The 25,899-nt window shown below is 44.4% G+C and overlaps 1 protein-coding gene and 1 long non-coding RNA gene across 2 annotated transcripts; both read left to right on the top strand.

Moving 5' to 3' along the window:
- The first annotated feature begins 363 nt into the window (after positions 1–363).
- On the top strand, positions 364–9,430 carry LOC146184135 (uncharacterized). Its single transcript, XR_014708839.1, has 3 exons — positions 364–422; positions 1,167–1,274; positions 9,226–9,430. It is a non-coding gene; the product is annotated as an uncharacterized LOC146184135 (long non-coding RNA).
- Positions 9,431–21,680: 12,250 nt separating this feature from the next.
- Positions 21,681–24,007, top strand: LOC146184136 (uncharacterized). The gene is made up of 4 exons (XM_084608790.1): positions 21,681–22,808; positions 22,883–23,018; positions 23,081–23,323; positions 23,530–24,007. The coding sequence occupies exons 1-4, from the start codon at positions 21,862–21,864 to the stop codon at positions 23,938–23,940; spliced, it is 1,737 nt and encodes a 578-aa protein (XP_084464916.1). The 5' UTR covers positions 21,681–21,861; the 3' UTR covers positions 23,941–24,007.
- Positions 24,008–25,899: the final 1,892 nt, after the last annotated feature.

The raw sequence follows: 25,899 nt of genomic DNA on the forward strand, positions 1-25,899 counted from the left end.
AAGTTTTACCGCGGTGACGGAGTTCACGCTCAAAAAAAAAAAGATAAAAAACCCAAACACAGCCAGACAGTACTAGACCCTGGAGCGCAGACCTGGCCTAAAAACGCGCGCTTCACTGACTGCTGCGGCCGGACGGCGGGCGCCAGGGAGAAAAAGCGTGTCGTGCGCAGAGCTCGTAGCCGCCGTGCCTCTTAGCCGCGCGAGGAGAATTGAAGAGGAAGGCGCCGTCTGCTGCGACCCAGTTGCAGCAGCGAAATGCTTCCTGCAACCGGGTTGCAGGAGCAAAATGCTTGCTGCAACCCATGACGTCTTATCCGGTTTAAAAAAAACGTCACGTCCGGCTATTGTTTTGTGGGCAGGTGGTTACTGGTTGTTTTTAGTAGCAGAATGGCTGGGCCAGCCGTGCGCTCTCGTGTTGTACGGTACGTAAGCAATTTTTTCTATTTTTTAGATATTTCAGTATGCATGTATTGAGTCATTGCCCGCTGTCTGGAAGTCTACATTTAGTTTTCAACTTCCCTACGCCCGAATGTTCTGTTGACGACCATTGAGCCTGCTTGGCCGGCAGTGGGCCCAAACGGCCCAAAGGTGTATTATCGAAGGTTTCAATCGAAAGCTCAACGCAGTTCGACACTAAGGAACATGCGGTTAAATACCGTTTATTAGGCCAACCGCACGAAAATCTCAGTCATGTAAAGCACGCCTGACTATCAGTCTTGCGTGCGCTTGAAAAGGGCGGGAAACTTGGGTAAACTTTCCGCACCTGTCTGGGTGAATAGTTAATGATTGTAACGTCTCTGAGCTGATAGAGGGACTTTAGGAGATACTAGGACATGACAAAAAAACGCGTAGAAGCAGGAAAGGCGAGGATCACACAGGCCTGTGTGGGAAGCTTTTGTTTCGGTGCACCACGACGTACTAACCATTTGTGCGACGTGACCCTTTGTGTGACCCTCGGGCCTCATTGCTATGACGCGGTGTAGAATAATGATTTCATACCTCATTTTATGACTGCGCACTGTCAAGTGTATGCAGGGCCACTTTCTAATTACGGTGAGGTAAGCGATTTCGCCTTGTGTTTAAAGTGCATCAACATGTACTTGTCTTAATTTCTTTTGTGTGTGTAAACATCGCTTATAAGCTGACGTCTAATATTGGGTACGCAGGGACCTTCCTGATATGTGTTTTGGAGTCTAGCATGGGTTTGCTGGTTGCTGAGGCTGAACAAATGGGACTATGAAAGGCGGAGGCAGCATATGCTCCAATGCCACAAGGTGAGCCCTGTACCTAATTTCAAAGCAATTGCTGTGCCACCGGGACTGGTCATTTGTTTTAACTTTTACATGGGGAACATGGCACAGCTCACCAGTTTGCATAGAGTGCATGAATGATTCGAATAAGCAAGCATCCCTGCAGCTTCCTGCAGCTGCGATGTCCAGCTTGTAGTTCGCAGCCTTTCTTTCTCAGCTGCAATTAATGCATCTCAAACAGTGTGCAATGTAACAGTTGATTCAGACTAAGAAAACCAGACTAGTTCCAAAAACAAACAAATGTTTGCACGAGATGGAAGATCAAACCACGCTATATTGTCTTCTCAATTCGCTGTGAGAAACTAGCAAAGCTGCCTTCTTTAACGAATGGTATTCCTACACAGATTGGTTGTGTCGCTTTTTTGTGCGTGTGACAAAGTTGCTGCAAGATCTTTATTTATTTATTTATTTATTTATTTGGTTACTATCAGGGCCGTTGAGCAGCTAAAAACGGCGACAGCTTCTCCGGGCACCGATATGCCTACTAGCAGATTGTGGCAGGGTTGCTTCACATTAATCAAAGCAGCCTAGCAAATGAGGCTCACTGTAGCAGCAAGAATTGTGAGCACGCCCTCGCACTCACTTGCTTTGTCATCTCCTGCATCTTCTGGCGTAGCAGCGCCGGGCAGTCTCTTTCCGCTCATCAGAGATGATCCTTTTATGCCAGGGGTCTTGGAGCACGGCCACCGAAGCTGCGTGATGCAGTCTGCCCAGCTCAATTTTTAGCCGACGTTTTGAAAGCATTACCACCAGCCCTAATTTCGAACTAAAATAAGCTCAGACTTTGTACCCAGTTAGTACGCATTCATTTTTGATAAGGCGTTGACCACTTAATCTGCATGAACTTTCATTTGACATCACTATGCCTTCAAAAGCAAGGAGCCGGACATCCTGCCTTTTCTTTTATTTCCAAGTGTGCTTTTTGTTTTCTTGCTGAGGATTATAAGTGTGGTATTTATTAACAGGTATGTCATTTCAGTACCTCTCTCCGAGCGATCCTGAAGCTGCTTTTGTCCGGCATTCAAGCGGAAAGGAGCACATGTTGCTTTTCTTTTGCAATAATGGAAGTGCTCGGTCTGGAAAAAAGAAGTTTTACTTATTTTTGTTCATTTTATCATTATTTATTGTACTTTGTTTCCTGTTGTTTTGTTATTTTCTGGCTCCTGGGTCATGAGAGAAAAGGCTTTGTCAATGCGGCCCACGTAGCAATATGAGTTTGAGACCGCTGCTCTATGCCCATAATGGCGTGGCTATCAATGGATATTTCATAATGAGTTTGTCTGAGGTAATTGTCAAGCAAAAAACTACCATATGCCACTGGTCGGCCCGGACCCACAACCTCCGCATCATGGTGTTAGAATAGAAGTGCGTGAGCGGGCTGCTCCGCACCGAACAGTAAGTGGCGATACCGATGCGCTGATTTCTGTAGGCTGCCGAGAGACTGCGTTGACTGTTGGTGGCCGCGGGTTCACTGGTTGCCGCAAGGAATGGCAGTCAGTTCTCAACTTTCGCTGACGCCCCCGCTCCACGCCTTTCTTCGATCATGGTATATTCTAAGTTGTAATGTAATGTGGAAAAAACGTGCATTGTTCTCCACTGCGATACAGGCTACATATTCTGCAATGAAAAATGTCAGCTTTTTTCGGTGCGAAAAGATGTCGAACAGCTTCAGCTATGGCGGCCAGCATACCAATATAGGACCGAGCTATACAGTCACTGTTTGTGAGGGGCATTTGGAGCCCAGGTTTGCGTCCAAAACATGGATGACAGAGTTAAATGGGCATGTGCTGCAAAGCTTTGCTTGTTGCTAGCGAAGGAAATGGTCCCCACGATATTCTCTGCCGGCCTTGCCTACCTTTCAGACTTCGAAATGTAAAAAGCGACCCACTGAAAGGAAGCCCCAGGAACCGAAAAAATAGAAGATCGTCAAACCTTGTGTAGAAGTGTCAGGTGAAGGTAGCACGTGCTTCACACGACACTGCGTGGCCATGGGCCGGCCCAAAAGCCGGGTGCGGCTCAGCCCACTGACCATCTGGGCCGACTCATGAACATTTTTGCTGGACCCGGGGTGGGCTTAAACGTGCGGGCCCGAGCCGGATTCGGGCTTGTACACAGAGAGCCGATGTCCGATTTATAGTCACTTTGTCAGAGTAAAATACACATCCGTGGCTTCGCAGCAACGAAACGGATGAAATGACCATGGTACGCTCCGAGAAAAAGGTTTAGTCTTCATAGCTTATTTATTTACTTATTACGCCACCGCGGTGGCTTAGCCATTAAAGCTCTCGAGTACTGAGCTGGGATACCCTAGTCTGATCCTAATTGGGGGACAGCATTTCTGTTGGAGCTGAAAGCGTGGCAGGCATATGCTTAAAGATGACAGTTTCATTGAAGAACCCCATGTGGCCGAAGTGATCCGAACGCCTGTGCTACAGCGTCCTCATACCTTGAGCCGGTTTGGGACCATTACTCCAGACATAGCTCTTTTGTTTTTTAATGTCATGTACACTTTTTTTTTTTTTTTTCCGTTGTGAAAAAATTCAAAACCAAACCAAAAATGGTTTTCATTTTTAGCTGTTGATTGGAACGTCTCATAACAGAAATAGCCGCAAAGGCTTGATAGAGTTTAGAAATCTCCTTGACGTTGAAATAAGATAAATCTTGAATGAGCAATGTTTTAATGAGTCAATTAATGTCATAAACAATTAGACATGTGCCGGCCACATTGAACGATTCAAGCGAATATATGAAATTACTCCCCTCTGTGACTGAAGAGCAGCAGTCAGACACAGCTCTTGCATGTTTTAAAGCGTAAAATGCCATGTGCGGGTTACTCTAGTGTGGTGCAGCGTGGAGTTCGCCTAATAAATTAGAGTAGCGCTGGATGAGGCTGTTTCAGCTATCAGCGAGCACAGACAGTCTGGTCTGCGATAAGGTGCTTCCGCATATGATCAGTTTTGTATACCACTGGAGACTAGGAACTGGCAACCTCATACAAACCACTGGGAATGGCCAACGTCTGAACGCTTTATGAGGTTTGGCCTTTTCCAAGGTTGCTGTTCAACACTCGGGACGCCTCAGCCACAGATACAGTCTTGCTGCCGCAACGGCGCCATCTTTCTCGAAAGGGGAAATTGGAGGCGGGGGGGGGGGGGGGGGGGACCTTGTACATGCAGAATCAGCGAAGAGCATTGCAGCCAGAACACATGCCGGCTCTGGCGGCGGTGCGATAAATATAGCTATGATATAACAGCACCTCTCGCACACCACAGGGCGGGCACGCCGCCTGAGCTTCTTGTCTTTCATCTACCACCGTCGCCTTCAGTTCACAGATACATTAATTCGAGAAGAATATTGGCTTTCTCTTTCTTTGACGGAGGTGATACCTACGCTTGACGAACGGCCGTTTTGGCATGGTGTGAAGACTACATACGCATGCAATTGGCTACTTTGCGTTTCCTCGAGATTTTAATGTTATGTTTTGCTGCACGCGGTGTCTAAATATTAAAACCTCCTCACAAGAAGTCCGATTAGTTTTTTTTTTTTTCTTCCGAGGCCCCTTCGAAAGTTTAGACTTGGTGGGGAAGGAGGAAGCCGCTGTGGCAGTGTAAAGGGCAGCACACGAGGAGCTCACTGACTGCCGGCGTCTCACAGTCTGGCACACACCTGTGTCGATTGGCGTCTGTCTGCGTCCCATTGTCGGGGGCACTCCTATGTCGAACGCGCTACTGCACGCCGTCGGCAAGACAAATTGGAGAAGCGTAGTGTAGATGGCTAGCGAGGATTTGGTCTGGGCCACACCGTCTGCGTCGCAAAGGCCGTTGCACGCTGTCGGCCAGACGAAGGGGATGACCGCGTGGCCGGCTTGAGGGTACTGACCCAGGCGGGAAGACGCCGGGATTCACTTGAACCTTTTTGTTTCCCGATGGCCCGACTTGGGCTGCTGTCGCCGTCTGGCCAAACACCCCGTGTTCCTTTCCGGTGGGGAATTCTTGTCACAATAGTTGAAAGCGGCAGCTCTCGCGCTCGTCTCGTTGTCGCCATCCTTAACAGGGGACATGGCTCTTAAAGCTATTTTTCCTACGTTTTTGAACAAACACACCACGAAATATGTCAACTGTATTGCATTCTGCTTCTGCTTAAGGGGGGACATGGCTCTTAAAATTATTTTCCAATTTTTGACCAAATTTGATAAAACACCGCATTCTGATTGTTTTTTGCACTGATTTCAAATATATAATTATGTTTCCAATTGTCCAATTAGTTCAAAAGATAGAATGAAATTGTTCATAATTTGCGGGAACAATGAAAAAATAACTGCACTACAAAAAATTCACATGAACACTTTGCTAGGTACTAGAAAGCATAACGAATACAATGTTACGCGCACTTTTGTATAACAAATATTAGCGATGTTATAGCAGTTCAAAATTCACTGCTCCAAATGTGAGTGCCTTCCTGTCTGATTTAGAGCAAAACTGAAAACTTTGAACGGCTATAACATCGCTAATATTTGTTAAAAAAACAAATGCTCCTAACATTGTATTCATTACGCTTTCTAGTACCTAGCAAAGTGTCCATGTCAATTTTTTTGTAGTGCTGTATTTTTTTTTTTTTTTTTCACTGTTTCTGCAAATTATGAACAATTAATTTTATTATCTCTTGAACTAATTGTCCAGTTGGAAAAGTGGTTGCATGTTTGAAATCAGTGCAAGAAACTGAATCAGAATGCCAGGTTTTATCAAATTTGGTCAAAAATTGAAAAATAATTTTAAGAGCCATGTCCCCCCTTAAGCAGAAGCAGAATGCAATACAGCTGACATATTTCGTGGTGTGTTTAGAGACTGTAAACGGCCTAAACTGATACATTCTTTTTCAGCGAATTTCTAACAGTCTAGAGTTATCATGGGAAGACGAAAGAGTCACACTGGCCATACTGCCCGACTCCGTGAGTCTCGCTGCCTGTCGGAGGTTGGGCACACTACGATCAGTGGCATGCCGCGCCGGCGCGGCTCGTTCATACACAACCCTTCAGACACCACGCTCCACATCATGTTCTACTTGGCACTTGCTGTATTTCATTTTAAACCAGCCAAAAGACGAGACAGAGAATAGAAGCGAACAAGATGAGGCTGGCTTCTGTGTCTCGTCTTTTCGCTGGTTTAAAATGAATGATTACCAACTCGCCTAGTCGTTAACCTTGTTGCTGTATTTACAGGGCATTGCCACGTCTGCTGCTGTGGTTTAGTTTAGCACTGGTGAATGCTGTCTATGTTGGGATACATGCAACATAAATAACTTGAAAGTAAAAGATTGCACAGCCATTATTGTAGCTAGTTTGTAAAGCATGGGATGCATAATGTGGAGGTCTCGGACCTCGACAGTGGCATGTTTCTTGTTTTTGTTTTGTTTTCCTAGTTTGCAATGGGTTATTTCTCATTTGAGAGTAGATACACTGCTAATTACCGTTCATCACCAATGCAGATTTTGTTTTTATTATTAATTATATGCTTTTCTCAATTTCATTCTGTTCGTTTGCATACCTGTGTCGTAACAGGGCCTTTATATATTTTTCCTTTTCTGCTAAATAGAAGAGCATGAGCTTCTCATAGCCTGTGTTGCTTTGGGACATTAAATCTCATAAGCCAGACCAGCATGAGCCTCGTTTCTGGCAGTCGTAGATCTATTTCATTGAACCTCTTTGTTAATAATAAGCTTGTCGAACATACGTCAGACAAAAACATACAGTATTATGGGTGTGACACCATGAAGGTGTCAATCATTAGAAATGTCACAAGTGTTGGGCAGGCATGGGGGGTCTATCATTAACATGTTAAAATTAAGGAAGCTCCGGTGCCACTCAAGCGAAAACATGAGAAGCCACTGACAGAAAGCCATGGAGTAGGGCATCTGAAGGAGGAAAGGGCTATCCTTGAGGGCAGTCTATCCTTACTGAAGGGATTACTGACCAGTGCCTTGGAAATTTTATCAGAACAGGCATGGGATGAAAAAAATTATATGCACAAGAGAGGGAGTGGAAATGTGCTGCGAACTCCGAACTAGTCTAGTGGTGCTTGAGCACATCATAGTGGTATAGTCCACATTTCTCAAGCTAAAAGAGTCATGTTTTTAGTCAAACTTATCGTTCGGGCATCAAGTATAGAAACAAGCATTGCATTTTCTGCTAGTTTGTTCCAAATTGTTGCTAAGATCATTTGTGTTATTTTAAACATCTGTACATGTTTTGGCTGTTAGTCTTGTATTTTCACCAATGCATTGATCTTTGAATAAAAAGGAATCAAATAGGTTATTTTGGTATGTCAGTTATAAAAAATTCAGCTAATAAAATCATTTGACTTTAGAACGTGCTCGAGCCTGCTTCCACCTCTCCAAGTTAGTTTGTGGTTCAGGTCATTATTGACAGTTCTGCATGACTGAATTGATGTCTTCAATTTGGAGTTTTGGGGAGGGTTGCATCCATTGGGAAGAGTGAAAAATGCTGGCCGAAGATAAGGAACGCTGCATTATGAAAGTTCCGATTGCTATTGGGCAACCATCTCATAGATGATGGCACTTGAAAGCGTTTTGACTGGAGGTACTCGCACTGCTTGGGCTAGGCCAGTGCAGCACTTCATCTTACAGGAGCATATGCACCTAATTTTGGTCGCATTTTGCTTGTTAACGACATGCAAAACAATTCTCTGTACAGATCATCACCTGGTTTTTATCTTCAACCGCTAAATAATTTATAATTGAATTTTTGTCTTATCTGTTTCAGGGTGTCTATACTCCATTAACACACTGAATGTTAGTAGTGCTGCTACTGCACTTAAAGTCAAGTGTTGGTCTCTGTTTGCAATATTTTTTAGCTGCTTTGAGAAGTATGATGCTCATGGACAGCCTCCTTAACAACATGAACTGGTGTATTTGTGATGAGGACCATATATCAAAGACAGCCAGAGGTTTTATGATGCTAGCATTGTAGCAACTGTTGTGGTGCTGTAGTTCGGTGAGGGATTTGGCCATCTTGTGGTTGTTGCCTGTTTGCTGTGGCCACCGTCAAAGTAAATAGCTATGGTCCTGTCACATAGTTTGAGAACTTTTTGTTACTTGTATGGAAATTACTGTTTGGCACAAAATGACTTACGGCTGCCATCATGTGCGTTATAGAGGGCAAGCAACTACATTTCGGTGGAACAGTTCCTCATTCTTTTTCACAGCCCATAGGAAGGATTTCGCAAGTTTAGAAAAATGAAATGTTCACAGCTGAGTCGGTCGCAATTCTGGAATCATGCTGTGTAGTCGACAAACGCCACAATCTGAGAGCAACGCATGTCGTCTAATGAACAGTGCAAGCGAAACTTCTTGGATTCAGCAGCAAATGAAAATGTGCGCTCATGGTTTTCAAGATGTCTCAATGTTTATTTATATGCTTCATAACCTACCAAAGCCCGCACGCTTGCGTTATACCAAAGCACAATCAGCTGTCTGTTCTGGTGTCTGCTGCCAGTGTTGATAACTTCATATCAGTTCATTACCACCGATGGGGTCCATTTCTGCTGTGCATGTGCACTGCAGTGATACATTGTCACACGCATGCAGAGAGCACTAGTACTGGCCTTACTTAGGGTAACCTTTTCGCTGTTTTGGCTTTTCTCATTCTTGAGCTATGCTACAGGGTGCACACTTTTCTTTTTGTCTGGTTCCTTTGACAAGTCATGAATTCAGCATTTGTGCTTCTTTCCTTTTTGAGGGTGTAGTGACCTTATGCAAATCCACTATTAGAATATATGAGCTGCTGCATAGTCTGCAGTCCTGTTATCTTTTTATTTAAATTTGGTACGTCTCTGAGTTTCTCTGGGTGTTTTGTTATTGTTCTGAGCTTGCATTCTTTTGTTTTTTCTCCCCATGACAGCCGATCCTGCACGTGACTGATACTAGTCGAGAGATCACAACAGCTGCCCACCTTTCAAAGCATGGCATTCCCTGGCCCAAGTTGACTGCTCCGTGTGCTACTGGCTCAACAGTGTACTCACAAGTCTGCACTTCACTTACGAGCGTAATGGCAACACACACACGTTGGCCATAGCTTCTGTGTCAAAATAAAGTATTCCTACTTATGTGCCTTTTCATTCATTAATAACGCACATGATTGGAGTAATAAACACTCCAGTGCCAAAACACCATGTTGACACACTCATTTATGTTTAGACTGCCTACCTTCTGCATTACTTCCCTTTTGTAACCTACCTAGAAAGGTAAGTATTTACTGTATGTGTCATAGAACCACATGTATTTGTTATTCCTTTTGAGACTGGAAATAATCCGCAAAACTAGTTAAGAAAAGTTCACAGATATGTTTCGTAGAAAATTTTTAGAGGTAAGCCCAATGAAGATGTTTCGAACTGCAGACAGGGACTGATGATAAAAAGGTAAAGTGGGCGGTGTTTGTTGAATTGCATAAGATTGGTTATTGGTTTAATTCAGTATTTTGCAGATGAGCAGCAACTTTCTTAATTTCAATGCCCTTGTCTGTGGGATACTTACACCCATACTGTCACCTCATGTAATGCTCAAACATTTGGCAGTGCTAATCACTTTACTAAAATATTGAACTCTTGGCCCTTCAAAGTGAATTGTGTTCAGTAGCGAGGTGACATGCTTGTAGCAATGAGATCAGATCTAACCTTGGATACCCGCTTAATACACTATTGCTGTGCCTCTTATGCTACTGGGATGGTGAAGCAGCATACTAAAAGGGCATAAAAAAAAAGCGTGTGCAGTAATTCTTTACATGTAACAATAGTTCAAGCCCTCGCCTAATTTAATTTGACTGCATTAAAAGGCCATATTTACCAAAAGAGGCAATTTGAGCGACAAGGATGAGTGGCAGATAGTATGACCGGATGGACTGGTCTGTGTGATGTGAGGGCCATGGTATGGTCCAGCTGCCTACCCAAGCAGCTCCTTTGACATGAGAAAAACTCATTGCCTTTCAGAATCCCGTCAGATGTGTGAGTTGGGAGTTCATTTACATAATGTGGTAATTAGTAACTTTACAAATTGGTATGTGTGATAAAAGTGCAAACAAAGATTGGTGAGTCAACAAGTAGCCAACTAAATGTACAGGGATGAGGATACAGGAGTCGTAAATGCTGTGGCATGTTTTCCTTAACAGCGGTGCTGAAGTGCCCCCGAAATATTTGTTGCATTTGCTCAATTTATGTGTATTTCAGTTTCTGGTATAACCTTTCCTACACCTTTAGGCACAGTAATTGTAAGTAAAATTGGCAGTTAAAAAAATAGCATTGTCAAGATGACAGCGTTCCAAAAAATGGAGAAATAATAATTAAGGTACGTATAGCAGCAAAAGTTGTTACACTGTACCATCAGCATACACGTGTGATCCCAGCCATTTTTGGAACCATAAATGCAGTATTAACATCGGTAGTTTATCAATTCAGTTTCGGACTATTCTCATGTTTGACAAGATTTTAATGATGAAACCTTCAGCTTAATGCCTCCAGTAGCCTGAGTATTCTGAAGCATAGCATCGTTGCCTTACTTAATTGCTTGGCACACTTTCCAATTTTGCAGTGAGAAATTTTCTTAAAGCCTAAAAAAGTGAAAAATTTGGCAGTACTCTGTGAGGGGCAAAGCAAGGTTTTGAAAAAGGAAAATAGAGTAGATGTTTCTGAGTGGACACCCCATCTGCACTGTGAATGAAACTAATCAGCAAAAAAAAACAAAAACGTGCTTTCAAGCAAAGTATTGCAATGCTTAATATTACATAGAATTCCTCCTGGCACACATAGATTTCATATTTCAAGCTGCCAGTTTCCATCATGCAAGGACGACATCTGCTAGTTTCTATACAGCACCTTCGTGCTTTGGCACTGGCAAGCCATGTTTTGCGAGAGGGTACCTTTTTAAGTGGACTCAGCTAGGCTTAACCTGATTTCCATGAAATATATATGGAAGGGTGCTTAAACCAGATGCTATCAGGCTTTAAGTATACCTGCAGGTAAGGGCCCTGCCAACTACTATATTTAATAAAGAAAATTTGATATATCTAGTCGTCACTTAGTGTTTGTCATATATACTCCCTCAAGCACAATTAATAGTGGTCTAATCGAGCTGCTTAGTTGATACTAAAAAGGAAAACGCAGCGCTGACACCAAACATGAACGGGCCACTGCTCAATTAAAACGCCTGGAGAGAGTGCAACGTAAGTCAACTTCATCCCTTTCACTTCTTCCTTGTCGACTGCGACGTAAAATATCGGCAGCACTTGTGCAGTGCTCAACCTCTACAGACCGAGCATGCTATCTGGTCATCGACTGGAGGCTGTCGGCCGGCGCATCGTCGCCGTCGATTCTCCCAGCGACGCCACGCCCTCCGCGGCACGGATTCAACCCTCTTTCCAGTTTGGTTGCTAATGGCCATCAATTTTCGCTGATTATTGCACTATAAGCAGGTAAGCCATCTCTACTAATTGAGCACATAAATAAAATATTTTATCGAATTTAGTTTACAGCGCAGCCCTATGGCAGTCGTGTAACCGGCGAAGCGAATAAAGAGCACATCAGAGGATGAAAGTTCGGCGATTCACTCTGATGCATGTCTTACGCACTGGATTTGTTAGAGACCAACATGGAATAATTTGAACAAATTGTTCGATATAAACGGCCATTTGGCTGCTGGATATACCATTGCTTGTAAATCCGGCCGCGCAAAATATATAGTAAAAAATATTTACTTCTTTTTCTATATTTTATGTTCACAACAAACATATGCATAACCACGCACTGAGATCAAGTGCCACATGAAAATTCGCGCTTCCACTTCAGTTCGAATAATAGCTCTCGAGGTCAAATGTTCGAATGAGTCGCGTTACATATGCTGTGTATGCGAGGTGGGTACGTGGGGTACGAATTAAACTGCACTGCAAAAGATGGCTTGGTTTGGTTTATGAGGTCCCGAAGCAACTCGATCAGGCTATGAGATACGCCGTATATAGTGGAAGGCTCCGAGAATTTCGACCATCTAGCTGGGTTTTTACCGTACCGCGCAGTACGCGCGGGCGCCTTGTTAGTATTCGCTCCCATCGAAAAGCAGTCACCCCAGTCAGGATTGAATCCCACACCCTTGGACACAGAATTCGAGTACGCCAACTGCACCAGCACAGCGGGGGAGGGTGAGGGGGGAGGGGGGGGCTGCAGAAGACACTGTTGCGTTGTTGGGTGCTTGGTTTTGCCCGCGGCTGCTACGTTTTTTGTGACATGGCCATGCAGTTCCGTTCCACCTTGCTTCCACTGGGCCATCGCAATTCAATCTCGACTTCCTATAAAATTGCAACCATGCAATTCCTGGCACGAAGTCGCCTCCTGGCCGAATTAGCGTGGCTTACCCTGCTCGAGTCGCCAGACAGTTCGTTTATACACGCTGGCCAACAAAGACGTACGGGATCTGTTGGCTCTTAAATGATCACAACGGTGCACTGCAATGCCGATCGACGCCACGTACACGCTTACGGGCGGCATGCAATTCGTTGCAGCCTCCGCTGCTGCGGGTGCGGGTCGTGAAAAAAGAAACTATGCCGGGACTGCGGGCATTGCAGAATTAACATGCAGTTTCACGGGTTGGTTCGGCTGGAGGCTTTTAATTGTGCCCGTGTATGTGGTGCGATAACAATTAATTAAGCAGGCGCTGGTATATAACTGATAATACTTTTTAACTAGTCATGCGCACTAGCGCCTCATTTACTAACAGCTATAGGTTTGCTGAGGTCGCAATTATAATATCTATATCAGTCTTTTAAATTTTGGAAACACCATTATCGTCCCCGCTTTTAGCACATGAATTTAGGCCGCGCATGGCAGAAAACGAAACCTCTCGGTCGAGGATAATTTCGTGCGCGCGGCATATATATGTACGGGTGTACGTTGTACGATCGCTTCGCTAGCCATTCCTCCCGGGCGCTCCCGAACATTATGAAAGGAGTGACACCCGCGGCGGTGCGTGGCGCGTATTCAGCATGCATGACTAGCGTGTGCGATTTGCGCTCACCCGCTGTATAGTTTCGGTTTCGCCTGTGTACGGCCGAAACTACCCGAGCAGGTAGCGTAGATGGCAGCGTACTGCTCCAAAGTTGTCACTTGCTCCTTCGTAGCGCACAGGAGGGACGGCAAGCTTCGAGAGCAAGGTATACCCGCACATATGAAACGGGCTCATAAGAGAGCCAGGTCATAGCCTCCTCTATTTTTTCGAAAAAATAGAGGAGGTCATGGCCAGGTACGCGCTCGATCATCACAGTGGTTTCAATTTAGCCCGCGCATAAAAATTTATTGCGCTAAATATGCCAACAAAATTATGTTTTGGTAAAGTTTACACTGATATAGATACTGACATGGGCGTCGGCATGAATCCCTGCATGGTGCCAACAGATTCTTATTCACTGAAACTGCATTGTCAGAACACTTAGTGACATATTTTGTTAATTCTAAAGGACAAACTCGTGGAAGTTTAAATTTTGGGGCTTGTGTTATTAAATTAAGGAAAAAAGTATGGGAGATGGAATAAACCCCACCCTTTACAACCCCCTTTACTGATACATTATCACCAGGTTTGATTTGGTTGTTTAATCTGATGCAAAAATTCATAAGAATAGCAATAAATGGACAGCAGAAGACAATTAAGTAGTTCAGTTTGGTAGTTAAAATCTTAAGGGTCACTGTATCAAATGCTTTTTGAAGATTAAGAAAAGGTAGCTAAATTTATTTTAGTTGAACATGCCCATGCTTCTCATTTAGTGAATCAGTATATACAAAGCATTCTTCATCACCTGATGGGCCAGCTCATCAAGACACAGTAGTTGCTTTAACTGTGGCTGCTTCCTCTTTGTATGAAATAAAAAACTAACTTGAATTTGAGGCAAAAATTTCTAAGAAAGGAAAAGGTGAGAGTACTGAGTCATCAAAAGTGCCTTAAAATTGAGATACTCGCTTAAAATCAAGAGACTTAGCTGCAGTATATGCAGCCAAAGAAGAAACAGAAAAAGGCTTTTGAAATGTCAAAACAAGTGATTTCAATAGCACCCCCAAAATTCAGCAAGAGTACTGGGCAATTTTAGAGTGTATGGTTAAAGCAGAATTCATTTTACCCAAATTTAATACTCAACTTGGCTGTTCTGCCAATGCCAAATTTTTCTAAAAAATTGCAACACTTAGAAGCACAAAAAAAGCCCAGCCCTGAAGGCTTTTGCTTTCTTTTCTAGAATGCATTCATACCTTCAGTTAGAAATGTTACCGGTATAGAAGCACGATCAAAAGCGACCATTCAGAGCTTCATTGTAACTATCCAAAATATAAGTTATGAACTGCAAAATAAAATGACCCAAGTTTAAGGGCTAATTGTGTTTTTTAAGTTTTGCTCTCAGCTATGCTGGTCCCTGTAAACCTTTCCTCAACTCTTTAAACTGTACTTCAAGACCTAGTAGAAGTAGTAGTAATAACCTTTATTTGGCTACAAAAATGAGTGCCAAAGTGGTTTGCAACTTGTAGAACCAGGGCCATCTGTCACTTCGACATGGAGGACTCCAACCAGGTGCACCAATTAAAAGGAGGAGAGTCAAGATGAATGGGGCACTGAATGGCAATGGTGCAAAGGAAAAGCAGTGTTCTAGGTTAATGCAAATGAGAGATATAGTTGGGACAAGATGCTTTAGGTGGAAACGGTAAAGAAAGAAATGCACTGGGAGAAGGAGGAAGAAACTTTAATGACACGGAGTATTAGGCACCGAGAATGTCCCGAGTACAGGTCACCAAGGCCAACCAGTCCGTCAGCTGATGCAAGACTAGCCAAGCCCACCAGGTCGGGAAGCAAAAGTGCGGAAAATGAAATGTGCCGGGATGGTGAGAAAGTTCATTCCCATTATACGTTTGACATGAGATTTAGTGACAGAAGAAAGGAAGAGGTGTCAAAAGAAGAATGAGATAATCTCGAAAATGCCTGGAAAGCAGCTTCATTCATCAAATTGACAGGTTGAAAGAAGCCGGCTATCCGGAACGTAGTGTCATCTCAGTTGCTGAAGGAACCTATAAAAAAATGAAAACAAACAGCAAGGAAGCTATGCCTAACACAGCGGACAGAATACAACAACAAAATCTGGTTGCAATACCCTATCTGCACAGCATATCGCATGATTTGAAACGAATAGGCAAAAAAGTAAATATCGAAGTAGTTTTTACAGCTTCGGAAAAGTTATCGAAGCTTTGTAGGATCACTCAAACTTGTGGTGTGCAGCGACGCGCATGTAGCATAAAACACCAGACTTTATTTGTACCCTGCAGCACAGGTGTGGTGTATGAGATCCCATTAAGCTGTGGGAAACATTACATTGGACAAACAGGTAAATGCCTCAATAAAGGCTCTGAGAACACAATTATACCTATGAAAAACTTGCAAAAAAGAAACATCTGCGATGGAAACGTTGCTTTGCACTGCAGCAGGTGCACAGGTTGTATGCCCTGGCTTCTACAGAGCTTAAAGCCAGGGGATGTGTCAGAACCCCCCCCCCCCCCCTCCGTAATATTTAAGAGGGGTCCGAGATCCCCACAAGCTTGAATTCAAGCATGAGGACTGTAAGAATACAAACCAGGCAACCATTGTTTTTGTTCTTGTCAGTGGTGTAATTGGAAGATTTCTTCTCTATCGTTTTAACAGTTTCACATTGAGTATTAAGTTGGTTATTGAGATTATTAAGTTGGTTAAGACCTCAAGGCAGAATATTAGTTTAAATAGTTTAGTCACACAAACAAAAAAACACGGGAAAGAAATTATAACCGAGTTTTTTCTTGGTTGAAGCGCCGTACAGGGGAAGAAAGTAATCATATTTACACAGGTGGAAGCAGACTCAAGCATTTTAGAGCAGCTCAGGGAGCAGTAATAAGTAACTTTGGAGCAGCTTTGAAGCAATAAAGCAAGAGTTTTGGAGCAATCACATTATGTCTTGGAGCAAGATTCTAGACTCGCTTTTAATAATAGAATTCTAGCTTCCTCACTTAGATTTTTGATTGTCGAATATTCCGAAAAAAAAAAAAAAATCACCTCCAGTGTCAACTATTTCAAACGCTATGCGTTTAGCGCAATACCCGTACTGCAAAAACGCCGCGGGACGGCATGCGGCCGCAGCACTTGTACGGCAAAACCAGTCAAGGGGTTAAATAGCAGCAAATGGAATGCTGCCTTCTACACTTCATAATTGAAGATCGTTTAACTAAGAGATTTATACTGTTTTGTAAGATTCAAAGGTGGACTTCACCACTTTGATGCACTCAAGTATTGCCACTAGTTCGAAGTTGACATCAATGAACAGTACATTTCTGCTTTCTATCTTGTGCATATTCTTTTTGATCCTGCGCCTGTGCCGATAAATTTCTGGGTACTGGCCAGTAACGCCTTCAGGGAAGATAGGTGGCACTTTAAGTATAGCCTTTTTCCCCTGCAAATTCATTACTTTATGGCACTCTGTGGCTGCTCAAATTATTGCTTGAGCTATCCTAGTTTCACCACACTGGCGATAGGCCCTGTATGACTTTCCAACACTTTTGAAAACACATTTAGTGACTGGCACCTAAGTGGCATCACCTCCATAAGAGTTCCAAGTGTGCTTTTTTCTGTCGTAGGCATGACAGGCTAGATGGTGAAGCACATGCTTGCATTCACAGCAGAATCGCTAGAAACAAACTGTGTAGTTCGTTGCAGCTGGACAAGTTTCCAATGGCTCGTAGTCATCATCATCGGCCCGACTATACCAACTGCAGGGTGAAGGCCTCTCCCATACTCCTCTACCTGTGCTAGCTGCATCCACTTTACTCCTGCAAACTTTTTAACCTCATCCGCTCACCTAACTTTCTGCTGTCCCCTGCGACGATTTGCTTCCCTTGGAATCGTTTATTACCCTAAGCGAACATATGCCCTGCCCATGCCCATCTCATCTTCTTGATTTCCACTAGAATGTAATTAACTCAAGTTATTTCTCTAACTCACTCTACGTGCTTCCTATTTTTTAACGTTACACCTACCATTTTTTATTCCATAGTCATCTGCGTTGTCCTCAACTTAAATAGAACCCTTTTCGTTAGCCTCCACGTTTCAGCTCCATAGGTGAGTAAGTGTAAGATGCAACTGCTGTATACCTTCCTCTTGAGCAATACCGGTAAGATACTAGTCATAATCTGAGAATACTTACCATATGCACTCCATCCCAATCTTATTCTTCTAGTTATTTCCCTTTCATGATCTAGATCTGCGGTTACTACGTGTCCTAAGTAAACATATTCGCCTACCACTTCCAGTGCTTCGCTACCTCGTAGTGGTTTGGTGCGCCTGCTTCACTCGCTGATCTCATTTCCCTCACCACAGGCGATTCAAAAGGCTGGGAGTAGGTGCTATATCAAGTGCACAGGACATTTTCCGTAATGAATTCCTCAAATTTGCTTATAAGCAAACATTATGCTGCATACTTTTCTAGTATATTAAAATTTTATACGTATTAGGCTCGGGTGAGATGCATTACACCTCTGCTACCGGTGTGCTGCCATCATTTTGACTACACCAGCCACATACCCAGTATACAGAACTCGTAACGGACCATTGCCCTGGCCAGCTGCACTTCTCATAGTCGCTTAACTTAATCGTCTCGGATTGAGGTTCTTGCTGTCAATACCAGTAATGGCCCACTGTGCGGCAAAACCGTGCTCCACTAAATTTAATGTCAGAACATTGATGCAGTCGAGTTGGAGCAATTTTGGAGCAGGGAAAGCAGGCTGGAGCAGAATGAAGCAAATGGAGCAGCACTTCCACCCCTGCATTTAGGATGAATGCAAAGAAAGGAATACTGCAATCAAATTCTAAGTTCATTCTAAGTTCAAAAGGCAAGCCACCTAATAGGCAAGCCACCTAAAGGCAAGCCACCATCCTAATTTCTAAGTTCAATATCATAGGAAAGACAATTGTGCCAAGCTCAAGCTTAACACCGTTCAACATGATCCAGTTACATATATATACATTCCTGCCGAACATAATCACAGTTCCCATATTGTAAGGAATCTTTATCAACCATGCTTTTATTTATGTGTTTATTGATACCTCAGAGGTCCTAATGCGAGACTTTACAGAAGGAATGGGCTTGTGCACAGTGATAAATGGCGACAGGCTAGTGGTATACATGGCTATGATTAGACAGGTTCTTCGATGGCAGTATTGAAGCTTACAGGATCACTGATGAGGGATGATTCCAGTTGTGAACAGTGCTTGCGAAGATTGACTCATGAAATGTAGTTATGCGGGCATGCGGTGAAACGCCACTTTTACGATGACCTGTGCGAGGTGTTCTATACACAGGTTAGCCGAGACGACTGCCATGAGGTCTTGTATGAAAAGCTTGTGATAAAGGCAGGGGCATGAAGTACAGTGACGAGAACAGAGACTGTAACAGATTTCATGGCAGAGATGCTGAAGGAGTATTCGAGGGAATGAAACTGGTGGCATGGTTTTGAACAGGCTCATAAGGTTCAGTAAAGTTACAGTAGTGTGGATCAACTATATGATTGGTATATTAAAGTTGTGATCACACAAGGGTTTTGTAATCTAGTAATTTTACACAAGAAGGTGCCAGCCATGGGTAGGTTACGATAAAGGTATCCAACAGTTCTATTAGAGTAATTAGTTACATGGCTTACAAGGCAAGACAATGTTAAGCCATTAGTGAAGTGAACACCAAGGTACTTAAACGAATTCTTTGAAAAAGTAGTACTAGTGTTAATTTTGTAAGTAGGATGTGTTGTTTTGGCAGTGGTGAGAAGAAATCAACAGTCTAAAGCTTCTCAGGGACGGAGGCCACACAGCACATCACTATTGTATGCGAATTAGATATAGATATAAGGCAGAAGCGTCGGACGAGTTGGTTACAGAGCAGAGAAGTACACAGCCATCAACTAAAATGTGGATGGTAGAAGTTACAGAAGGGAGATCGTTAAGAGTAAGGGACAGTGCTTTGTGGAACACATAGCTGAAAGAAAACTTTGAAGATGACTGGGTATTAAACAAACCGCGCGCGGTCGATCAGAAAGCCTTGGATCAAACTAGTGGATAGAGGTTTGTTCAATTCAGGCAGCTTCAGCAGAATGCGGGCAACGTGAAAAATGCGTGCAGACAGGCGACGCAACTTGGGAAAAGCGGTAAAAGAAAAGCGAGTTCCGAACCTGCTGGATATTTTTTTCGAAGTTAATATTGAGATATATTGAGGGCGAAAGGCACCACTTAGGCTCCATCTCTGTGCGATTCAGGGAATGTAGGAACGGGTGAATGCTAAATATTTTTTGCACACACTCTTTCGCTAAGGCAGTTCAGGGAAAACTGCTCGCAGCTTCGAAAAGACCAGTTTTATCTGGAGTGCCCGGCATTGCAAAAGAAAGAGCACATAAACGCCCTTCCAGAATCAGCCAAGCGATCACATACGGTGATTACATAAACACCGCAACCTTCAAAACGAAAGCCAAGACCACCTACACGTTGAGAATATTCTTCTTCCATGGCAGCACAAACCAAATCACGATCCCCATACACAGGCCTTTTACATACGCTCTTGATTTCTAGTATGCCACACTGTGCACCATTCATGCTTCAAAAATAAATCCAAGACGCCCTGTTTGTGAAGCACCACGCAAATATGATTTGTTGCAGAATGAGCGAAGAAACCGACGGGGTCCGCAGGTAGGAGCACTCTTTCAACTTCCGTGGATGCACGAAGCCTCTACTGCGTCTATCGCCTCTGTCGTTACTAACGTAATCCATGAAGAAACTGCAAGGTGAGCACTGAGGCACGAAATGTGCACGGCGCAGAAATCGCGGTTCACACGACCACACATTCCAAACGTACTTTACAAACACACGACACGTGATCTGCCTTGGGCTTTCCTGCAAAAACCCCAATCCGAGAATAATAAACAAAGCCAAGCCAATCCATGGGTTGCTTATTTTCACCCGGTTGCACCAAGCTTCTAGCTTATTCCAACCGGGTCGCAGCAACGCCGGCCGAAGAGGAAAGCGCGGCGCGGAGGAGAGTGTCGCTACTTTCAAATTATCAAGGGGTTTCAGCGGATGGATGTTAAGAGCGTCCCCTTTGAAACACAGTGGGGACAGTCATCACACGGCCGCTCAATGGAGGCGCACTTGGTGCGGCCCGTCGCGTCGCGCCGCAATGGCTGGGGAAGCGCGTATTGGGAGAAGTTACAGTTTCCGCCGTCATTCTCCGCGGGGGCGCCACCACTCCGGGACGAGGCGCCGCCGGCTACCGCCGGCACGGACGGCCAGACGACGCGGAAAGGATTTCGCTCGCTGTTTTGGCGCGTGTTTTAGTTGTTGCTGCTCAGTATGCCCGCGTGGTTCTGCTAGTTCTGCGTGCATGTCATCGGTGCCTGTGTCAACAGCGTCCTAAACGCATGCGTCACTATGCCACGCAACTGCTGTGTGCCGCTATGCACCACGAACTCAAGGAAAGATCCGAAGATCGGTTACCACGAGTTCCCGTGCAATTTACAACGTCGAGCAGCATGGCTGAAAAACATATCTCGGGAGGGCTCGGCCGGAAAAGGAAGCCAGTGGGAGCCGATCGTGACAGGTCACTGGTATGCTCACTGCACTTCACAGACGACGACTACAGGAAGAACACAAAACTGAAGATCCTGCTTCCATCAGCCGTCCCCTCCGTATTCGCGAACTACCCACATTACATGCAACCAGCAAGTTCGCAAAGAACAAAGAGACCTCGAGTTGACCGGTCTGCTGATGGCACAGTTCGGAGAACTCCAGCTGAGCGTGACGGTTCCAGAGAGGATCCAAATGTGAGTGGGTCTCGTCTTTCTGATTGCTACCACGATGTTGCTCCTGAAGTAAGCACGCAAGTGAGCATCAAAAATAACGTGTTGGTGGATGATGCATGCCAGTCTGCGTTGGAAATCTGTAGCAAAAATGCTTTGCTGATTGATGAGGCTTGTCAGACTGCATTCGATCTCGCGAGCGTGTTGCAAAGAAGGCCGAGAACAGGCTGAAATCAAAAATCGCTCGCCAAGCAAAAGCGCTGCAAAAACTGCAAGCCGAGCACGACAAATTGAAAGAGCGCTTGCAAGGTTATGAAGAAAACAAGGCGGTTCAGGACTTCATGAAGTTACTAAAATCAGCCGAAGCAGGTGAAAAAACAGCTCTCTTCATCAGAAATCAAGTGACCAACTGTTGCATGAAAAAAACTGTGTACAGTGAGCATGTTCTGAGAGAGTGCATACTTTGGAAAGCATGCTCAAGCAAAGGCTACGAGCATGTCCGATCAAGAGGTCTTTTTAAGCTGCCGTGCCGTACCACTCTGCAGAAATATGTTGGTCAGTCAACAGGAGAAGTTGGTGTGACATCTCTCATCAAAGAACGCCTTCGTGTGGAATACGAAAACTTGAGTGTGCCGCAAGAGGCCTACTGTTCATTAATTGTTGATGAGATGTCTATAGCTCAAAAGGTCATATATGACCGGCAAGTCGACAAAGTGTTCGGCCTCGTAGACATCGGCTCTGCAGAGCTCTCAACAACAATCCCTCAGGTGGCAAACCGCCTGTTGTGTTTTGTTTTGAGATGCTTATCAACATCTTACATCATACCAGTGGGTTATTTTTTCACCCGCTGCCTTAAGAATGATAAGCTTCATTCAATGGCCATGGAAGTCATGCAGTCAGTCGAAGAGGTTGGCTTTCGCATCGCAAGAATTGTTGCGGACAACCATCAAACTAACGTTGCCTTTTTCAAGAGCCTTTCAGAGGAAGGTGCACTTGTACATGCGGTACCTCACCCTTTCAGAAGTGACCCCCTTTTTTTGGCGTTTGGCCCAAACCACTTGATAAAAAATCTCCGCACGAACTTTCTGGAAAGAGAAATGATGGTTGAGGGACAGGCCATTCGAGGTGGATATTACTTGAAGAAGATTTTTGACATACAATCCCAACTTCTAGTTAAACCTGTAAAGTTCCTCACGCGGGCTCATGTTGAGCCAAGCAACCTTGAAAAAATGAAGGTGCGCAGGGCAGTAGATATATTTTCCCCACCTGTGATAGCCACACTTCAGTTCCTCCAGAGCAACCCTCAGTGCGACCCTGAAGCGTGTGAGTTTCAAGATAGTTCCGCCACAATCACGTTTATGCAAATGATATCGAAGTGGTATGCCTTGCACAACATTGCATCAGTGAAGGCATGGAAGCACCAAGAGGAGCCATTCTATCTGTCAGATGACGAGCGGCTCTCTTGGTTAGAGTTGGACTTTGTTTGCTATATCGAAGACATTCAGGTCCAAGGAGGCACGTCGAAGCAAAGACTAACCAAGGAAACGTACGAAGCAACAATCATGACAACTAGATCAACAGTGGCGCTAATTGAGTACCTGCTTGATCACGTCAAGTAAGTATCTTTACAATAATGTCTTCTGTGCGCCTTACTAGTGCATTGCATCTGACCGAATCTCCTATTTTCAGCTTCCGATACGTCCTAACGCAGGCCCTGAACAGCGATCCTGTAGAATCGCTTTTTAGCAGCCTAAGGCAATTCAATGGCGGGAACGACAGAGTTGACGCAAGGGCTGCAGTTTTCACTTCAGAGAAAATACTGAAGGTACCATTAGCGACAAACGAAAATCAACGGAGATGATACAAATTTTGCCATGCTTTGTGCAGGTTGGCATCTTGCAAGCATCAAAGTCCGCAAATGCACCTATTAACTCTGAGGCGAAGGCAGCTATGAAATTTGGCATTAAAGATTACGAAAGTCGTACCTTGCCCGCTGCCATCACCTCTGCTGCGAGAGAGTTTTCTAGAGAGCTTGGATACATTCATGTGTGGTGTGAACCAGCAGCAGACATAGAGTCAGCATCGATCGCATACTTGGCTGGTTACCTTGCACGTGCATGTGAAGAGAAGGTATGAACATTTTTACAAAATTGCATGAAACATTCTTTTTTTTTTTAATTTGGTTGTTGATTTCAGTGCTTGCCCTGGGGGGAGGGGGGGGGGTCTTTATTATTTATATTTAACAAAAGTTTAAAAGTATTCGAGTGCTTACTTTAGAGTGTCATTATTTTTTTATTTGTCCCAATCCTTTGATAACGGTTTGTACTCGTTTTCAGGTGCCTTGTGATTCCTGCAAAACCCTGCTGCAGGTAGCAAAGCCAACTGAAGCAATTTATGGAATTATCAAGAATCTTGACGATGGACACCTAAGGTATCCAAAAATGGAGGTAGTTGCCTTGTGCAAGCTTACATGCACCTTTGTTAGCAAAGTGATGAAGTGCCCAGAGGTCAGAAGAAGCAGCAAGTTATGCAACATGTTGGTTTTATCCCTTCTTCCCTATATTGTGCAATGTCCGGAGTTGATTTGCGAGAGAGGAGACCTCAGTCACACCAAGGACCTCTGCAAAACGTTTTTAACGAAACTAATGCGACCCCTGCTGACCAACTGGGCAGGAAATATAAACCTGACAGTGGAAAAAATAATACTTGCACATAAACCTCTTTCTAGGAAAGTTCTTCGTTTGTAATAGGCTTGGGTGTCCTCTGTGCGTCATGTGGCTTCAAAATAAAAAGAAAAAAATTGCCTAACCTTCGGGCGTCTGGTTGAACTGGTTGTCTCGTGTTGTTTCTTTTGTAAGTTTGTGTCAGCTAGTACATTCAGGTGGTGCTTCTCACTTCAATTATTTCCAGCGAAAATGGAGGAACACGCTGAACAATAATGCTGAACGCTACGTCCTGAATTGTGAGTTTCCACAAAGTGCAGGCTGAATAAATGGCCCCAAACTTTGTCATGAGTTCAAGATTGTAATATGTTATATTTTATTACATCGGTTTAAACGCCCGTAACTAAATGGGTGCCCACTAGGCGAGGCGCACTGCTTCTTCGATTCTCGTTGTAAACGGGTCCACGTCTAACTTGGAAAAGCGCTTTCATGGTGACATGCCGCTGTCACCTTATCAATAACAAATTTGCACGTGGCATCACCATAATGTGTGAAACGCAGCTCATAAATCCTAAAATGATCCAGCGCCGCTCGCGCGGACGCCTAAACGAAAGCACAGGCACGGCCGCTGCTCGCAGCTCTCCGCCTGGACTTGTCCCGGAGCGGTGGCGCCGCGGCGGTGGCGATGAGAACTAGGCGCAATACGGCTCTTTCGGGAGACGCGACGGGCCGCACCCAAGTGCGCCTCCATTGAGCGGCCGTGGTCATCACCATGCAGAGTTAGTTGTATTGCAGCGCTACCGTTGATAGATTTGCTATCTGTCTATCTATATAAAAACGAGCATCCTGAACAGCGCGCAAACGGGCTCGTTGGAATAGGCGAAAATTTTTCAAAGTAGCCAGAAAGTAGCCAAGTAGCCAACCTAAAATTTTTGTCGCCAGGCGGCTCAGAAAGTGGCCAATTTGGCGTAAAGTAGCCAAATCTGGCAACCCTGGCGGCTGACTGTTCTCGAGGGAAAGCAGCGCTCTCTGTGAAGCCCATGGCCTGGCGGCATGCCATGCTGCCCCGCCACGCCATGGCCCCATAGAGAAACCACGACCGGCTTTATATCGTGAGAGAAACATACCATGGCCGCTCAATGGGTGATGCTATATTCACACCAAATCGGTCTAGGGGCGGGGCCTCCGCTTTTCACGTGATCAGTGACGTCATGGCATCGGCAAGAAATACATACCATAAAAAATCGCGCTCCGCGCGTTCCTTCCGGCCGTCGATCCGCGCGCGCGCTTCTCGATCTTCTCTATCCATTCCACTGTTTCCTCGCGACCATGAGTGACGCTCCTGAACGTCAGGAGCTCATTTTGCGACGCTACCTCAGCGACATACATGAGGAGGGAGGCTACTGACATTGATACCTGAAATGCGAAGAAGATTGTAAAAAGTCGGAGAGATCTCGGCTGACAACGTAAAGTATAGCTGTGCGGACTTCACGAGAGTTCGATGTGTCACCCAAAGGTAAGTTCCTTTCACAGTGACGGCGCTTCTAGCCAGTAATATATGTATGTGTATACGCATGCAAGCATTACTCGATTTTTCTTGTGCCATTTAGCTGCAGCACGACAGCATTAAGGCGAACTGTGCAATGCTGTAATGTGAACTTTATACTGTACATAAGAGCAATAATTTCGCTTTTCAATTGTAGCAAGGATTGCGCAAAATTTATTTGCGTGCGCGCGAAAGAGAGAGAGAGAGAGAGTGTGTGTGAGTCATTTATACGAATCTGATAAATGCGTACCTCTTTACATGTTCTCCATGATTCATCATATGACGGAAAAATTCTTATGGACGTGCCTTTCCGGGTAGAGAAAGAAGTTGTAAAAATCTGCATCCTCGGCGAAGAATACTGGAAGAATGACAACTCGGTATGTGCAAGGTTTGAAATTGATGATGGTTATACCTAGCTGATTTTCTTTTCTTTTTTTCTTTTTTTCATTCAACTAGCGTTAGGAATTTAGCCTTTCTGTAACCGCTTGTAACTATAT

The sequence above is a fragment of the Amblyomma maculatum genome, chromosome 7 (assembly GCF_055883805.1).
Source record: "Amblyomma maculatum isolate TAMU_Amacu chromosome 7, ASM5588380v1, whole genome shotgun sequence".
Taxonomy (NCBI): Eukaryota; Metazoa; Arthropoda; class Arachnida; order Ixodida; family Ixodidae; genus Amblyomma; species Amblyomma maculatum.